The sequence below is a fragment of the Mesoplodon mirus genome (genome assembly GCF_964341445.2).
Source record: "Mesoplodon mirus genome assembly, chromosome: 3".
Classification (NCBI taxonomy): domain Eukaryota; kingdom Metazoa; phylum Chordata; class Mammalia; order Artiodactyla; family Ziphiidae; genus Mesoplodon; species Mesoplodon mirus.
This window is the reverse complement of record NC_138978.1, coordinates 7,698,790-7,718,084: the sequence shown is the minus strand read 5'-3', so window position 1 is coordinate 7,718,084 and position 19,295 is coordinate 7,698,790. Positions and strand designations below refer to the sequence as shown.

At 42.8% G+C, this 19,295-nt stretch overlaps 1 protein-coding gene across 2 annotated transcripts in view; it reads right to left on the bottom strand.

The window, feature by feature from the left end:
* UBE4B (ubiquitination factor E4B) overlaps positions 1-19,295 on the bottom strand; it is a 115,449-nt gene that overhangs the window by 29,744 nt on the left and 66,410 nt on the right. For both annotated transcript variants that reach the window (XM_082612303.1, XM_082612302.1), the window contains 8 exons: positions 17,791-17,847; positions 17,107-17,223; positions 16,910-17,008; positions 16,423-16,536; positions 13,760-13,958; positions 9,800-9,938; positions 1,826-1,925; positions 443-570 (listed from right to left, as the gene is read on the bottom strand). In XM_082612303.1, coding sequence (XP_082468429.1) covers positions 443-570; positions 1,826-1,925; positions 9,800-9,938; positions 13,760-13,958; positions 16,423-16,536; positions 16,910-17,008; positions 17,107-17,223; positions 17,791-17,847 — 953 coding nt within the window. The remainder of the gene's footprint in view (positions 1-442; positions 571-1,825; positions 1,926-9,799; positions 9,939-13,759; positions 13,959-16,422; positions 16,537-16,909; positions 17,009-17,106; positions 17,224-17,790; positions 17,848-19,295) is intronic.

Sequence of the window (19,295 nt, the reverse complement as noted above, 5' to 3'; positions counted from 1 at the left end):
AAACAAAAACCAAACAAACCCAGAACAACGACAAAAAAAAAAACGCTGAAGATTTTATAGCCAATTTTCAAAAAGCACTATGTCAAAATTAATTTAATAGGTGTTGACAGTCCCTTATTACTGTAACTAATTCCAAGGAAAATATTTACTTACTTAATTTTTTTTTCCCCAGGCCGCACCATGCGGCACGTGGGGATCTTAGTTTCCCAACCAGGGGTCGAACCCACACCCCCTGCATTGGGAGTGTGGAGTCTTAACCACTGGACTGCCAGGGAAAGTCCCCGAAAATATTTATTAATATTACTCCTTTCTATATAAGTACAACCTGGAAATGAATTCTTAATAACGTTAAGGGTCTTGTTTTAGGTATCGGCTTTGAAGAACGATAAAGACAACACAGCGTGGGGAGTGGAGCCGGGTGAAGAGGACAGAGCGCACTCACTCGGGATAGGCGGGGTCCAGGATGCGGAGCAGCAGCTGAATGAGAAGGCCGTAAAAATTCAGACATCTTCTGAGGAAGCTCTCGTCAAGTAAACCAGCATCAGCACAGGCCTTGCATCGGACCAGTTTCTGCGGAAGCGGGTATGTCCCCGCCCATAGATTAGTTGGTGGCTAAGTGCCTGCAGCGTGATTGGGCAGGGAATGGGCAAGGAGATGGGACACCTCGGCTCTAGGGCATCAGGAGCTTCATTGCTAACTGCCTGTAAGATGCTGGTCATGTCTCAAGAGCTTTCTCTTTCTCTGTTCTAAGAGAAAGAAAAGGCATGCCATGCAAATCACTGGGCACAGAACCTAGCACACAGTCAATGCTGAAAAAGGTTAGGTCGTCACTGCCATATTCAAATAACCTGATGGGGGAGGCCCTTCGGAAGTCAGGGATGGTTACTGAGAAGAGCCAGACAAATCCGCATCTCGGTTCCAGGTCAGCACTGAAAAGCTGCTCCTGGGCAAAATGCTTGTCCACCAAGGGTATAATACCCCCCTCAGGGTATCGCTGTGAGTTTAAACACACACGTGAGCACACACTGCATATAAATAGTTTATAGGCTTCTTGAAACCTATCTCTGGAGTGCTTAGGGGGTCTATAGACCCCAGAAAAGAGCCCCCAGCTTTTTTGGCATCTCCAAGAGGTCTACTGTATAGATAAATAAAACTGAAATCTTAACTTGTACCAGAAATCTAAGACAGGTAAAATGTCTACACATCATCCTACTAATCAACAAAAAACACGACCAGCTAACATTCAGCTTTGTAATTTGAACATAAAAATGCATAAATGAAAAATGCATAAATTTGCTGTCTGTGCTTCCCTTGTACCACCTTAGCTAGCATTTGTTTCCAGCTATGTCTCATAAGCAGAAATCTTCCCGTCTGCAGTTAGGTTCTATGCGATGGATCATTTTCAATTAAACGAAGAACGAGGGGCAAAGGAAAGGGATCTTTCCACTACCACAAATCCACTTTGTCAAACATCAAGAAAATGCATTGGACAAACTGGAGTCGTGTGTGTTTTGAGGTGCGGGGGTGAGGGTTAGCAGATGGGGAGGATCCTGCACAAGGCAAGGAAAGGGAGGTGATGCTCCACTGAGGATGATAAAATCCATTAAGAATTCATATTGTCATTGGCACAGGCATAGGCACTTTCTGTCCTGAGATTTAAACATACACAGAAACTATCCACAAGTTTTTAAATGTACCATTTTTATCTTGGGGGGAAGAGAATAATGAGAAAAACTGAGGACATTAAACTGCTCATTCAAGGCACATATTCTGGTGGGAAAATTACTATTATGAGGCTATAATTATCCCAATTAATGATACAAACCTTAAGCTGAGTTTTGCAGCGCTTCAGCATTTCACGGTGTCTAGCTGCCAGTGGGGAGTCTTTCCATTGGCTTTCATTGTTTTTCAAATCTTCCACAGTTCTGAAAGTAAAGACTAACAGTCAAATGCAAGAAGACACACAGATCCATCACCCACCTTACCTATTCATTTTCACCATGTCACTGACTCTCAGACACATGTCCCCTCTCTCCCCTCATGTCAGCATCACCAAACTCAGTGGCAAGTTATGGCTAAATTGGCAGTATTTTTCTTTCTTACTGGTTCCCAATGTAACGATGTCTTAAAGTGGATGGCATTTTAGATTTGATGAAATACAGTAATCATTACTTTTGGAAGGAAATACATTGTTCCCTGTTTTTCTGGGAGGGAGAAAATGCAAGGTTACTATGCCTACTCAATTACCCCAAACAGAAGGCTACTTTACTAAGGGCACTTTTCCTTCTGCTTGGAATGCTCTTCTCTGAGGTTACCTTTGCGACTTGCTCCTTCACTCCCTTCAGGTATCTCCTCAAATATCACCTGTCAGACAGGTAAAGCCTTCCCTGATCATGTAATATGCTGCATCTTTTAAAGACTGGTTCACTTAACACTATGTCAACCCTTTCTATCTATCAAAACTTTGTGTAGGAAACTAGGGGGCAATAAATTCTTTAAAAGTACATTTCCTAGCGACTTCCCTGGTGGTGCAGCGGTTAAGAATCCGCATACCAATGCAGGGGACATGGGTTCGAGCCCTGGTCCAGGAAGATCCCACATGCTGCGGAGCAGCTAAGCCCGTGTGCCACAACTACTGAGCCTGCGCTCTAGAACCCGCGAGCCACAACTACTGAGCCCGCGTGCCACAGCTACTGAAGGCCTAGAGGCCTGTGCTCCGCAACAAGAGAAGCCACCACAATGAGAAGCCCGTGCACCGCAACGAAGAGCAGCCCCTGCTCGCCGCAACTTGAAAAAGCCTGCGCACAGCAACGAAGACCCAACACAGCCAAAGATAAATTAATTAAATAAATTAATTAAACAAAAACAAAAACTACATTTCCTAGATTCCCTTGCTGCCAGCATTTCTGCACATGACCTAGCTTCCACCAAGAGGTGAGCCCTCACTGAAGGCAGAAGTGAATATAGTGAAGTGACAGCCACACGGTTCTTCTGGAAGCACAGTGTGGAGGGGTTTTGCTTGAAGCACTAGCAGAGGCTGAACCCTGAAGCAGCTTCTTCCTGCCAGGCCGGGTTCGAAGAAGAGCTCTGGGAGTCCTCTTTTCCAGGCATGTCAATGATTCAATAAACCAAACAGTAGCCTTTAATTATCCCCTTTCTGCTTATCTCAGATAAAGTGGATTCCTCTGTCTACAACTGGAACATGAATAATGGTAGACAGAATAATGCTCCGCCCCACCGCCCCACAGGAAGATGTCACAGCTTAATCCCCAGAACCTGTGAATATGTTACCTTACATGGCAAGAGGAAACCTGCATATGTGATTAAGGGTATGGGGCCCGAGACGGGCCCGTATGTCTGGGTGGGCCCAGTGTCATCTCAGGGTCCTTCTAAGAGAAAGAGGGAGTCAGAGTAAGAGAAAGAGTTGTGACAAGTGAAGCAGAGGTCAGAGAGAGGGAGAGCTGAAGATGCGATGCTGCTGATTTTGAAAAGAGAGGAAGGGGGCCGTGAACCAAGGAATGTAGGGGGTCTCCAGCAGCTGAAACAGGCAAAGAAAGAGATTCTTCCCAAGAGCCTCAGAAGGAATGCAGCCTTGATTTTAGGACTTCCGACCACCAGAGCCCTAAGGTAATAATTTTTGTGGTTTTAACTCACGAAGGTCGTGGTAATCTGTTGCAGCAGCAAAAGGAAGCTAACATAATGACCTATATGCTTATTGGCAAGAAGAGGTTACAGGTAACAGGCCCTCCAGACAAATGGGCCTTTGGGATTAGTTCTTCGACTGGGCCGGTTTGAAAGTGGTGAAGGGGACTTCCAGTGATCCAGTGGGTAAGACTCCACGCTCCCAATGCATGGGGCCTGGGTTCGATCCCTGGTTGGGGAACTAGATCCCGCATGCCGCAACTAAGATCCCATGTGCTGCAACTAAGACCCGGTGCAGCCAAAATAAATAATATATAAATATAAATAAATATTAAAAAAAAAAAAGAGAGAGCGGTGAAGATTCAGTTAGCATGTGACGGCATAAAACTGGTAGCCCAGGTTCTCAGTGGAAAAACAGCTGCATAAACGATCACCAGTGACCTCCTGGAGTGAAGAGATGGTGTGGCTACTTGTAACTATGCTGGAGAGCTCACAGAAGAAAATGACAGGCTCCAGATTTTAAAATCTCGCCTCAAGAACAAGCCAATGAGTCAGGGAGTTTCTAAGACGACCATAAAGAAGCAGAGTCTGGTCCTATAAAGCACCAAATTATAACACAGACTGAATCCATAACCTCACTGGATCTCTTATCTGAATGTCAGAGCAAAGACTGGGACTCCAAGAATTCAAATGGAGGAGTTCGGCAGAACCAAAGTACCCAAATCCCTAAATCCCATGAGCCTTGTCTGACAGCAGAAGCAGCTTCTGCAGTGATTGTAGTTCAGGTGGTCAAATTGCAGGATGATGCCAATCTCCCTTAGGTCCCAACCCATCATACATTATTGCTTCCAGAACCGCAACTGGAGTGAGATCAATCACTGTCCTTATGGGCCAATTACAAAGCCACATGCAGGAAAAGCACACATGCAGGAAAAGCCACATGCAGGAAGAGCAAAGAAAAAAGAAAGACCAAGATTTGCTAATATGGTATATTAGCTTCCTAATGCTGCTGTAACAAATCATCACAAACTTGCTGGCTTGCAGCAACACAATTATAGTCTTAGAGTTCCGGAGGTCAGAAATCTAAAATGGGTCAGCAGGGGAGGCATTCCTTCTGGAGGCTCTAGGGAGAGTGTTTCCTTGCCCTTTCCAGCTTCCAGAGGGAGCCCGCATTCCTTGGCTTGTGGACCCACATCACTCTGATGTCTGCTTCTGTCGTCACATTTCCTTTCTCACTCTGACCTTCTTGCCTCCCTCTTAAAAGGACCCTTGTGATGCACTGGGTCCACCCAGATAATCTAGGGAAACCTCTCCATCTCAAGATCCTATAATTAATCACATCTGCAAAGTCTCTTTTACCATGTAAGGTAACACATTCACAAGTTCTGGGGACTAGGACGTGAACATCTTTGCCGCACCACTATTCTACCTACTACATATGTAGTGAAGAAATGTGGCAGTATGTGTGGAACAGATTCTGAAGATGCTTGATCACCAAGAGAGGAACATGCTAACATACCCCTAAGTGGGGATAAATTCATTGACGTGAATACAACGACCAGAGTCTCTGGATTCAACCTTATCCTGAGTATCTGGGAGGGGCTCTAACTGTGTGCCCACCTGGTTGACTAAAACCTAGAATTGAAGTTGAGTTGTTAGGAATTCCTTGATATAAATTCAGAGGAAGGAATCCAAACTATAAGAAGCTGGGAATATTAATATAGATTTACCATATATGAGTAGCTCAGAAAACCACCCTCTCAAAACACACACAAAGCCCAACTGTGTCCTGGAAGATACTTCTTTTTTTTTTTTTTTTTTTTTTGCGGTATGCGGGCCTCTCACTGTTGTGGCCTCTCCCGTTGCGGAGCACAGGCTCCGGATGCGCAGGCCCAGCGGCCATGGCTCACGGGCCCAGCCGCTCCGCGGCATATGGGATCCTCCCAGACCGGGGCACGAACCCGTATCCCCTGCATCGGCAGGCGGACTCTCAACCACTGCGCCACCAGGGAGGCCCTGGAAGATACTTCTTTCTTTTTCTTAATCTGACTTCAGCCAGATGTACTTTTATTTATTTAATTAACTTTTTAATTTTTTAAAATTAATTTATTTTATTTATTTATTTTTGGCTACATTGGGTCTTCATTGCTGTGTGCGGGCTTTCTCTAGTTGTGGCGAGCGGGGGCTACTCTTTGTTGTGGTGTGCGGGCTTCTCATTGCAGTGGCTTCTCTTGTTGTGGAGCACGGGCTCTAGGTGTGTGGGCTCAGTAGTTGTGGCTCGCAGGCTGTAGAGCACAGGCTCAGTAGTTGTGGCACACAGGCTTAGTTGCCACAGACTACAGGCTTAGCTGCTCCGTAGCATGTGAGATCTTCCTGGACCAGGGCTTGAACCCGTGTCCCCTGCATTGGCAGGCAGATTCTTCACCGCTGCGCCACCAGGGAAGCCCTGGAAGATACTTCTTGTATCACAGCACTGAAAAATACACAGGTGAGGGGAGCACCAACATCTCTGAAAGGCACCAACCCTCACTGCAGGCTGGGAGTGAAGATGGCAGATGGTGCCATTGAAATGTATCCTCTGAAGTCAGTGGGAATGATGGGACCACAGGACGGCATCCATTCCAGGATGAAGGAACAGACAAATCAGAGTTGGAAATTTTTATAAGCCTCTCAATAACTGATATTATAAGCTGATAAAATCAGCAGACATAAGGAAAATTTGAACAAAAGATAAACAAACTTAATCGATATATGTGAAATACTGCAAAAAGCAATATAGAAAGCAGATTCTTTTCTTTTCTTCTTTTTTTTTTGGCTGCGTGGCGTGTGGGATTTTAGTTCCTTGACCAGGGATTGAACCGAGTTCCTCGGCAGTGAGAGTGCAGAGTCCTAACCACTGGACCACCAGAGAATTCCTGTGTGCTCATTTCCGCTATGGAACATTTACTAATTTAAATGTTAGCTACAAAGCAAATCTCAATAAAGTTCAAAGAACACAAATCAGAATGTGTCTTCTGACAATGGAATTTAGCTAGAAATCAGTAACAAAAGATAAATGAACAAATCGCCCAAGAATCTGGAATTTAAGCACCCCACCTTTATATAATCCACAAGCCAAGTAAGAAATAATAAAAATTAGAATATATTTTGAACTGAACAATAAAGTGACATACCAAAAGGTACTCAAGATCACTAACTCTCAAGGAAATGCAAATCAAAACCACAATGAGATATCACCTCATACCTGTTAGAAGGACCACTATCAAAAAGATAAGAAATAAGTGTTGCTAAGAATGTAGAGAAAAGGGAAACCCTGTGCACTGTTGGTGGGAATGTAAACTGGAACAACCACTATGGAAAACAGTATGGATGTTCCTCAAAAAATTAAAATTAGAACTACCGTATGATCCAGCAATTCCACTTCTGGGTATTTAGTCCACGAAAACAAAAATGAAAAGATATATGCACCCCATGTTCATTGCAACATTATTTACAATAGCCAAGATAGAGAAACAATCTAAGTGTCCACCAACAGATAAATGGAAAAAGAAATGTCACAGACACGCAGACACACAGAGGAATATTATTCGGCCATAAATAAGAATGAAATTTTGCACTGGTAACAACATGGATGGACCTTGAGGGCAATATGCTAAGTGAAATAAGTTGGACAGAGAAAAATACCATATAATCTCACTTATGTATGGAATCCTAAAAAAACAAACAAAAACCCAAAATACTAAGTTCAAAGACACAGAGAACAAGACTGGTGGCTGCCAGAGATGGGGGAGTGGGGTGGACAAAATAGGTCCAGGGAGTCAAAAGGTACACAAACTACCAGTCATGGGGATGTAATATACAACATGGTGGCTATAGTTAATAATACTGTACTGTGTATTTGAAAGTTGCTGAGAGAGATCTTAAAAGTTCTCATCACAAGAAAAAAGTATGTTACTATGTATGGTGACAGATGTTAATTAGACTTATTGTGGTGATCACTTTGCAATATATGCAAACATCAAATCATTATGTTGTACACCTGAAACCAACATAATGTAATATGTCTATTATACCTCAGTAAAAAAGATGACCTACTAAAAATGAGGGATGCAGCTAAAGCCATACTTAGAGGGAAACTAAACAGCCTTAAATGCATATATAAGAAAGGGCTGAAAATGAATGATTTAAATATCAACCTCAAAAAGCAACGGAAACATCAACAAAAAGCAAATTAAACTAAAAGGAAATAATAAAGGCCCTACAGACACAAAATGATAAAAAGAGGATACTATGAACAACTTCATATCGAAAAGTTTTGAAACTTTACATACCATGGGAAAACTGGCACAAGATGAAATGAAAATCTAAACAGGTCTATATCTATTAACAATAAAATACATAATTTTAAAAACTTCCCACATAGAAAACTCTAAGCCCAGACAACTTCATCAATGTTTCCAAACATTTAAGGAAGAAATAAAATAATTCTTCCACAATAAACTCCTCAAAAAATATAAAAAGAGGGAACACTCCACAACTGATTCTATGTGGCAAGAATAATGTTGATAACAAAATTTGAGAAGGACTTAACAAGAAATGAAAATCACAGGTCAATCTTTCTTTTGAATATAGACTCAAAACTCCTAAACAGAATATTAGCAAATTGAATATCCAATGAGATTTAAAAGCAATAATATAGAGTTGAGTTCATTTCAAGAATATAAGGGAACTTCCCTGGTGGTCCAGTGGTAAAGAATCCACCTTCCAATGCAGGGAACGCGGGTTCGATCCCTGGTCAGGGAACTAAGATCCCACATGCCACGGGGCAACTAAGCCTGCATGCCACAACTACTGGGCCTGCATGCCTGAACTAGAGAACCCACACACTCTGGAGCCTGTGCGCCACAACTACAGAGAGAAAACCTACACGCCACAACTAGAGGGAAGCCCAGGAACTGCAACAAAAGATCCTGCATGCCTCAACAAAGATCCCACGTGCCGCAACTAAGACCCAACACAGTCAAGAATAAAATAAATATAATAATAATAATAATATAAAAAGAATGTAAGATTGGTTTGATATCAGAAAGCCAGTTGATGTAATTCAACCATATTAATAGAATAAAGGGGAAAAAAAGTCTGATCTCCTCAACAGAGATGGAAAAAGATTTTAATAAAATTCAACTCCTGTTGAGAACAAAAAACTTGTAGAAAATAATCACCTAAAAGGGAATTTTCTTAATCTGATAATAGAGGATGTCTAAAAAACTTCCGCCCATTAACTGGAATAAGAAAGAAATTTTAATAAAGTTATCAATACTTCTACTCAAGACTGCAGTAGAAATTGTAGCCAGGGCAGTAAGGCATGAAAAAGAAAATTATGAGGAAGAAAGAAAACTGTCATCATTTACAGACAACATGATTACATGTAGAAAAAAAAATATTAAGAAATCTACCAGGCAATTATTAGAATTATTAAGTGATTGATTCTATTTTAATTCAAGGCAGATACAGATATGACACATTTTCTATCACACCCAGACTACACCAATCCTGGACCAAATGGTATAAGTGGCTACTCCATTATTATTCCAGATGACCTGTTCAAAAAAATGTTTGCCTCCTATTCCTGTGACCTTTGTTTGCAGGTGTTGGTACATGGGAAGAAATGCTGAGATTAAGAAAAACAACAATGGCGCTAATGAATAGGAAACTGAGGTTACTGTCTGGCCCTTTTAGACTTCTTATGCCACAGGACAATGTGCAAAACAAGTGAATTACATGTTGGTGGGAGTAAATGATCTTGTTTATTAAGGGAAACCAGGGTTACTGTTTCACAGTCCAGGGAAAGAGGGGTATGTCTGGAACCCAAGAAATCCTTTAAGTGCCTCCTGATAATATGGTGTCCAGTGTAAAAAGTTAATGGAAGTCTCAACCACATACCAAGGGTTGAGAACTCTAGAAATCAAAGTTTGGGTCACCTCACCATGTAAAGAACTTTGGTCAATCAAGGAAAATGGATGTAGTAGCAGAGGCAGATGGTATACTGTACCATATGTACCCCTCACATTCAAATCTACTGGTCACAAGGGAACTGCCTGCTTGTGAGAACAAGTGGTGACTCAGGCAACCTCAGGACATGGCATGATGCACATACCTGTTGAGCTCCCGGATGGCCCGGAGTCTGCGGATGTAGCGTCGGCAACCCGGCAGAATTGAGAGATGGTGGGCGTGCAGGGTAAGAAAGAAGCATTCCGTAGGGAATTTCGGCTCAGAAAACGGAGATTGATCTCCATCTAGGAAAAAGAACAAAATCCCCGAAATAAAATCTATCACATGACTATATCAGAGGAAAAGCACAATTAAGAAGACAAAATTACACTTGTATTTTCAAGAAGTTTAAAGACACTTTTTTTTTTTTTTTTGCAGTCCTCGGGCCTCTCACTGTTGTGGCCTCTCCCGTTGCGGAGCACAGGCTCTGGACGCGCAGGCTCAGCGGCCATGGCTCATGGGCCTAGCCGCTCCGCGGCATGTGGGATCTTCCTGGACCAGGGCACGAACCTGCGTCCCCTGCATCGGCAGGCGGACTCTCAACCACTGCGCCACTAGGGAAGCCCCTAAGGACACTTAAAAAAAATTAGACTTAATGGGACTTCCCTGGTGGTTCAGTGGTTAAGAATCCACCTGCCAAGGCAGGGGACACAGGTTCGATCCCTGGTCCAGGAAGATCCCACATGCTGCAGAGCAACTAAGCTCATGTGCCACAACTACTGAGTCTGTGCTCTAGAGACCGCGAGCCACAACTATTGAGCCCGTGTGCCACAACTACTGAAGCCTGCGCGCCTAGAGCCCACGCTCTGCAACTAGAGAAGCCACTGCAGTGAGAAGCCTGCGCACTGCAACAAAGAGTAGCCCCCGCTCGCTGCAACTAGAGAAAGCCCGTGTGCATCAGCGAAGATCCAACGCAGCCAAAATAGATAAATAAATAAATAAATTTATTTTAAAAAATTAGGCTTAGGTAATGTTATAAGAAAAACAGAATTCCTCTGAGCTCCATCTATGATCAGGTACTCTGCCTCATCTAATTAAATGTTTATACAAATGTACACCAACGATCTTCGGTGATGTGTCTTCCTGGTGTATTTTATAGAATCGTTTCTACTATTCAAACATCATTGTTAAACCTCAAAATGGTATTAGACTATGAAAATAAGCTACAGATTCCATAGCCATTTCCCTACTGTTGGACAATTATTTGTTGTTTCTAATTTTTCTCTATTAGAAACACTGCTGGGAGGATCTATGTACAACAAGTTACTCCCTCACCCCCTCTCCCTTGCCAGCTTTGGGAGTATATTCTGGGAAGTGGAATTATTGAGAAAGACGGTATTACAGTTTTTTGTTATGAATCACCAGAATTCACTTTAGATAGACTAAATTAATTGATAAAATGCCATCTATTTATTTACAAACTTATATTCTACCTTATCACTGTTTTTAAATAATTTATAGTTATAGAATGTTAACTTGAATTTCTTTCAATTTGTATCTAATTCCTACAAATATGCATATTTTTCCCTACAAGTATATTTTATTTGACATATACTGTGCTTATGTTTTTTTCCCTCCAAACAAAAGATAACTGTTTCTTGGTAGAATTTAGTTTTGGTCTTACACATTTATAACAGTTCTACATTTTGAATATGATTTTATCAATTATGTGACACATATTTTCTCCCATCCTTTTATTTTACATATTCATTTTCTCTCCCTGTATAAAAAGTATATTTATATATTAAGATATATATATATATATATATATATATATATATATATATATATTGTCTCTGATGATATTCACCATTTCTTAAATCATTAAAAATTTCTCTCTCTTTTATGGCTGGGTCAAATCCTCTGTTTGGCTTTCTTGTGCCAGGGAAGGTTGGAATCTCTACATTACTCCATGAATAATTTTATAATGTTTAAAACTAAATGTCATATGGTTTTTATGTTTGTCATTAAGTAACATGTTTTTTAAAATTTTTTGTTTTTTTAGGAGTTTATTAATTAATTTATTTATTTTTGCTGTGTTGGAACTTCGTTTCTGTGCGAGGGCTTTCTCTAGTTGTGGCAAGCAGGGGCCACTCGTCATCGCAGTGCGTGGGCCTCTCACTATCACGGCCTCCCTTGTTGCGGAGCACAGGCTCCAGACATGCAGGCTCAGTAGTTGTGGCTCACGGGCCTAGTTGCTCCGCGGCATGTGGGATCTTCCCAGACCAGGGCTCGAACCCGTGTCCCCTGCATTAGCAGGCAGATTCTCAACCACTGCGCCACCAGGGAAGCCCCTTAAAATTTTTAAAATTGAAGTATAGTTGCTTTAATAACATGCTTTATAATATAGAGAAAAAGATCCATAATCCTAACACCTTCAAAATATTCGTATTTTTAGTCCATCAATTCATCAAGATCTATGAGAGATTTCATGAGAATTTTAACTGGCATATATAAAATCTACATAATAACTAAGTCATTGCTATCATTTCTATTGTATACACATATATATTTAAACCCAGAACAGGACATTTCCTCCCATTTGCTCTACGTATCTATTTGGTGTTGGCTAATCCAAAAAGGAACTTTGTTACTGTATTCATTTTTATGGCATATCTCTAGCTCATAAATGTATTTCTAGAGAGGTGGTAACAATTTGTGAGGAGTCACGAGTATCCAAACAAAATAAATTGTTCTTTTTCCCAGACTCTGTAAACTCTAACTTCTCACCTGGGGCAGCTGAGAACCACCCCTCCACATAAGCTGGATGTGGCTCACTTGGGTGAATGAATAGCATTCCCAGTACTGACAGATTCTTAGGGATTGTAACAAAACAAAGAAATGGAAAAGCAGGAAGTCATTCTTTTTCTTCACTCAGGAATCACTTTCAAACCCAGTATTTTGCAACACAAAACATGTACCCATTCCTCTTGCATTTCTACTTTTCTGTTTTCCTGATCAGCAGTCTCTCAGATACATTTTATTCATCACAAGCTTCCCTTTGCCTGTGTCTTTCCTTTTCTTCTGCCTTCTCCATCTATACTCCGTTGCATTCTCTCCCTCTGCCCCTCTGGACCTCTCTGTCACGACTGCGTTTAGCCAGGAAAGCAGCTGTGGTCAAGCAGGGTAGGCTCTCTTCCCCTCTCCTACAGGCCCTCCCTCTGGAAGGGGCCTTCCTCAGAAAGCGTCTTCCTTAGCTCCAGCCGTCCTCTGGGCAGCCTGTTCTTTAGGGGACCCCCTTGACCTTCTCCACAAACCCTCCAAACTAGCCCCACAAACTACCCCCAACCCTGGCTGGCCTGACCCCAGGGGCCCATATCCTAATTCTGGAGTTTGCCTGGCTTATCAGAAATCAGGTCACCTGAGAGAAACAGAAATTCCCTAAAGAATTAGATTGCTTCCCTCACTACTGACAAGTAAGGAAAAGTGGAACTGAACTAAACACCTGGAAGGATGGACCCAGATCAGGGAGCGTGGTGGAGCAGAGAGAGCCCTGGGCTCGGCTCAGCACACCTGAGCAGCAGTTGCGACTTGCTGACTGACAGGCTAGGTGAGCTGGGCACCATCTGGAGCCTCAGCCTCCTTATATTTAACGAGTAAGACAGTAGCGTTGCTATTAAGATGTTTATTAAAGTTCTCTTCCTGATAATCCCATAACAGTCTGATGTAGCAGCTTTAGGGGGAGAGGAGTCAATGAAAACTGGCACTGATGATGGAGAACAGGAACAAGGGCAAGAGGGAGCCCCAGGGATGGGGGTGGGACGCTGGGAGGTGACAGACAGGGACGCTGTAGCTGGTGTCAGATTCAAACTGTGGGATGATGTTGAGTCCAAACGGATCCTTCTGTTAGAATGCATATCTACTCTACTTTTTGTAATTAAAAGAAAATAGAAGAACTGCTTCCCCGGTGGACCAGTGGTTACAACTCCATGCTTCCAATGCAGGGGGCGTGGGTTTGATCCCTGGTCTGGGAACTAAGATCCCACATGCCACGTGGCGCCACCAAAAAAAATAATAATAAAAGAAGGGCAGCTTTGAACGACCTGACAATGAACACGTCACTCACAAAGTTCAGTCAGCCAGTCATTCACGTCCTCCATCGTGGCATTCACTCTCGTCTCATCGCTGGGAAGAGTAATCCGACACCTCGGGTGGAATATGTACGTGGGGTCGACCGTCTCTAACTTGATCTTTGTGCTTAGCTGCTGCAGCACCCAAAGGAAATTCAGCATCAATCCGTCTGTAGATACCAATCTATCATCCGTCTGTGAAAGAGAAAAGTATTTAAAATCATGATCTGAACAGAAATTTTGGCACAAGTGTACAAGAAAGGAGAGCAGGGCTTCCCTGGTGGCGCAGTGGTTGAGTCCGCCTGCCGATGCGGGGGACGCGGGTTCGTGCCCTGGTCGGGGAGGATCCCACATGCCGTGGAGGGGCTGGGTCAGTGAGCCATGGCCGCTGAGCCTGCGCGTCCGGAGCCTGTGCTCCGCAACGGGAGAGGCCGCGACAATGAGAGGCCCGCGTACCGCAAAAAAAAAAAAAAAAAAAAAAAAAAAAAGAAAGGAGAGCAAACTTTCACCCTGAGGTCAGCGAGGGGACACCTATAACATCACCATCGTCACTCGACTGGCAGGTGCAATTTGTTGAGTGTTAACCGTACGTGAAGGGTTTTCTCTCACTGAATCTCCACAACAGCCCTTAGAACTGAACGATACTGTTGTTCACATTTCACAGAGGAGGAAACTAAGGCCCAGAGAAGTTAAGTGATTTGCCTAAGATCCTCAAAATCAGTAAGCACAAACGCAATAACTGCTATTTCCTTTCTCTTCCTTATTTCTTATTTCTTTTAAAATAAATTTATTTATTTATTTAGAGCTGCATTGGGTCTTCATTGCTGCATGCGGGCTTTCTCTAGTTGCAGTGAGTGGGGGCTACTCTTCATTGTGGTGCACAGGCTTCTCACTGCGGTGGCTTCTCCCGCTGCAGAGCACGGGCTCTAGGTGCGCAGGCTTCAGTAGTTGCGGCACATGGGCTCAGCAGCTGTGGCGTGCGGGCTCTAGAGCACAGGCTCAGCAGTTGTGGCGCATGGACTTAGTTGCTGCACGGCACGTGGGATCTTCCCGGACCAGGGCCCGAACCCATGTTCCCTGCATTGGAAGGCAGATTTCTAACCACTGCACCACCAGGGAAGCCCTCCTTTCTCTTCTTTATTTCCCCTCAAAAGCATCGGAACAACTCGTTTCACAGTTACCACTTGACTAACAGCTTCGCTGGCTGACAGCTATAGCATAATCCTGCCTTAAGAATACAACAATTCCGGGAATTCCCTGGAGGTCCAGTGGTTGGGACGCTGTGCTTTCACTGCCCAGGGCCTGGGTTCAATCCCTGGTTGGGGATCCTGTAAGCCATGTGGCACAGCCAAAAAAAAAAAAGACCATAATTCTAATAAAGAGAGTTAACATCGGTGGAGCGCTCACCACGTACTGGGCTCGATTCTAACATCTTTCTATACATAAGTCCATGAGTCAGGTACTATTATTATCCCCACTTGGCAACAAGGAACTGGAGGCACACAGAAGCAACTGTCTACGTCCTACTGCCGGCCAACAGCGGAACCCCAGTTAGAAATCCAGGCAGTCTAATACCAGGTCCATGCTCTTCTCTCTGCTTTTTCTTCTGAGTAGAAATGTCACATCGCTCATTAATGATATAGCAAGGGAGCTTCCCTGGTGGCACAGTGGTTGAGAATCTGCCTGCCAATGCAGGGGACATGGGTTGGAGTCCTGGTCCGGGAAGATCCCACATGCCGTGGAGCAACTAAGCCCGTGCGCCATGACTACTGAGCCCGCGTGCCTGGAGGCCGTGCTCCGCAACAAGAGAAGCCACCGCAATGAGAAGCCCACGCGCGCACGGCAACGAAGAGCAGCCCCCACTCACTGCAACTAGAGAAAAGCCCACGCGCGGCAACAAAGACCCAATGCAGCCAAAAATAAATAAATAAATAAATTTATTAATAATAATAATAATAATAGAGCAAGGATGCCCTTTTAACTTTTCCATGCCAGTAAAGTGGTCCCAGCCACCAGCCTCCCTCATCAGGAACACTGCACCTTGTACCTGGTCTCCTTGGGTTGGCTCCTGTACCCGCTCCTCCCATTAGCCCATCCTCCACACAGACTTGGTGATTTCCTTCCCGAAAACCCTCCAGTGCCTCCTCATGACACTTCTTATAACATCAGCTCAACCTGATGGAGCCTCTGCCCTCCCCTCCAGCCCATGACCCGCCGGTTTCCTTCCTGTCCACTATCCTCCAGCCACGGAAGCCTGCACGTGGGGCTCATTCCAAAGCTGGTTCATTCCCACCTTCGCGCTTCACACGTATCTAGAAAGCTCTTTTCTCAGCCTTGTGATGGCTGGCTCTTTCTTATCAGTCAGGTCTCTGATCAAATGTCTCCTCCTTGGACACTCCCATGTCTTCCTTCTGGTGCCTCCATGGTTACTTTCAAGTCCTCTACCTTGCTTCACTGGCTTCATCGATTCTAGAATTAAACATTTACATGTCTACTCATCTACCCTATAGAACATAAGCTCCACAAAGGCAGGAAGCTTGTCTATCTTGTTCAACACTGTATCTCCATTTCCTAGCACAATGTCTGGTAGGTTCTGAATAAATATGAGTTAGATGAATGAATTTAATGAATAAGTAAAAGCAGTCTCCAGGAATCCTACCTGCATCTGTGCTTTCTTCATATTGGCATTGACGACAGCTGCCATGTAACCAAGAGCAGCCTCACGGGTTTCTCCGTTCAACAAAATACTATGCAGAATCTTGAAAAGCTCTTGCTGAAATTTATTTTATAAGGGAAGAAAAAAGTTAAAACTTTGATTAAAAAATTATTCCTTTTTGACTTTATGAAAAGCTAAACTGCTTCCCACTTTTTCTCCTCTCCCACATCCACTCATTTTAGAAGAACCTGACTATAAGGATAGAAGAAAAGTCCATATTCAACTGTATCAAGATGATCAGCATGAAAGCAGAATGTGGAGTGGAAGAGGGGAGTAGTTATAGTTTTACTAAAATGGCCTTTGCTATCTCCTTTCCAGGATAGGGGCCAAATTACCTTAATCACACTATAATGAGCCTATAATTGTGCTGCTTTTAACTTTCAGAACTGAAAACACATTCATCCTTTGGATTCATTTTCTCAACACCTACCCTTCCCAGCTCCAAGTAATGCTGCAGTGATTGGCTCACCACACGAGTGTTTTCCAGGGTAATGGCAGGCCCTGAGAAATATTTTTCAACCACTTTTGCCTGGAAAGAGAAAGCAAAAATTCAATCAACGTATAATATACATTTGGGGAAGAATCTGAACATAAGAGCAGCAAAGTGCAAAGGGCCGCTGTACTTACATCATCTTCTGCAAAGACTGAGAAGCTAAAGAAAGCTCCCAAATACGAGAGTCTCTGCAGCTCCCGCCCAGAGCCAGGGCTTAATGATTTAGGCAACCACAAAGGCAAAGAAGCAACCTAGGAAAAAACAGAAGAGGCAAGTCAAGCTGCTAAATCAGCAAGTGATGGAAAAATGAGACAAAAAAAATTCTCAGCAGCTGACCTGTTCAGCTGGTTCTTAGCCACCAGCAAAATGGCTGACACTTAACATCCAAAAACGCAAGGTCACAAATATCTTAGGATCCCTGTCCACTTTTTCTCATTCCAGATGGAGGAAAGCCCTCCAGGTCCTCTACATTTTTACAAGATATACTTTTAATTTCTATGTTTCATGATAATATTTGACATCATGCAAATGAACTATTCCTATACTACCAAAGGACTCAAGGAAACGTTTCCAATAGGACATGTTATACTAGCTGTACAATACTTATCTCCCGGAAATCACAAAAGAAAGTGAATAGTGTCATTCCTGGAAATAATGTAGGTGACAACAATGTAACAGCTGAGAGCCACCCACATGTATTACTCACATCTGCATCTCAACGTCCTCCAAGAGACATTTTTCAGATACTGTTACTTAAGGAATATCTTCTATGTTACATGTTCACTGAAAATGTGCAAGTCCATTAGGGTGGCACTTACCAAATTGCACACAGGGTGTGTCTTTCCAAACTTGGTTTCACAGAGCTCACCTAAAGCCTAGAAACAAGATCAGAAAGGGTCATTTAAATGTATTTCATCCTAAACTGACCACCATGTGTAACATCAAGACATAGCTTTAATGCTCTACAAATATGTATGCATTCCCAACAAAGCACTAACAGCTTCATTGCTTTTCTGATGAATAAACTAGTGCATGTGCATTGTAAGAAACTTCAGATAAAACAGAAGTATCAATTGAAACTAAAAGTCACTCGAGATAACCTCTATTGATATTTTGGCCAAGAGCTTTCTAGACATATTTTGTACATATACACACAGAGGTCAATGAGTGTATTCTTACAATAAATGATTTTTCCATTTAACATCTTTCTATACCAAAAAGATATGCTTCATAAACTTTAGATGGCTAGTCTTGCCAGTATTAAACAGGACTATAAATAATTAAAATTTAATAAGTGACAAATTCAAAATATATTTAAAAGTATTCCTTGGTTTCAAGGTCCCTGGTTTTTTGAGAACCTCAAAGTTTCCCTTTGGCGCTCCAATCGTTCTCAAGTTAAGACAATCAGGAAATATAGTTCTTAGGCACATAAACAGGGTTTACCATGGCCGTGGTAATACAGTCAAACACTATTTTAACAGTGAATTTAATTTCCTCTGTGATGTGGATGTTGCTATGGGAGTTGCTAAACAGCTGCTGGAAGCTTTTGAGTCCATGCATTTAGGCACTGACACATCTGAGAAGCCGCTGAGGCTCAGAGAGCCACTGAGAAGGAAACATTCTCTCTGCTCAGCACCAGGGCTCCCAAACTCAGCTGCACGTTAGGATCACCTGGGCAGCCTCTGAAAGCCCAATGCCAGGCCACGCCCTCACCACACCCTCAACGAATTAAGTCACAGCTTTGGAGAGCCAGGCAGAGGTACTTTCTAAAGATCCCCAGGTGATTCCAAGGTATGGCAAAGTTGGGGTCTGCTGACCTAGAGGATAATCATGCTTCTTTCTGATTTTAGCTCCAACGGTCTTCCTCTTCCTGCCTTAAATTATTGCCCTTTCTCTCACTGCACTCCCTTTGCTGCACAAGCATCAATACTGGTACAAAATAAAACTATTGTCTATCATAACGGAGGCCTTTGTCTTTTGACCCAGAAGAACACTTTGTTGATATTTGACACTGAAAGCTCCTTACTGAATCATCAAGCTAATTCAAACCACAAGAGAAAAGCCAACAATTCCAGGAAGGAATATTTATACAATACAGTGATAATTAATGTACACTAAGAGATTTCATCACTGAACTCAAATAATCAGATTTTTCCACTTCCTTTTATGTGCCAAAGACAGAACAATGCATGAGGAATAACGGAATTTCATGAGGAACCGGAATAACACGTGCACTAGGAAGCAGCACCCTGACATAAATTCATTCCAAATTATTTTTAAAACGAAGACTTCCTGCTTCACCTTCTATTTACCTGGCTTTAAT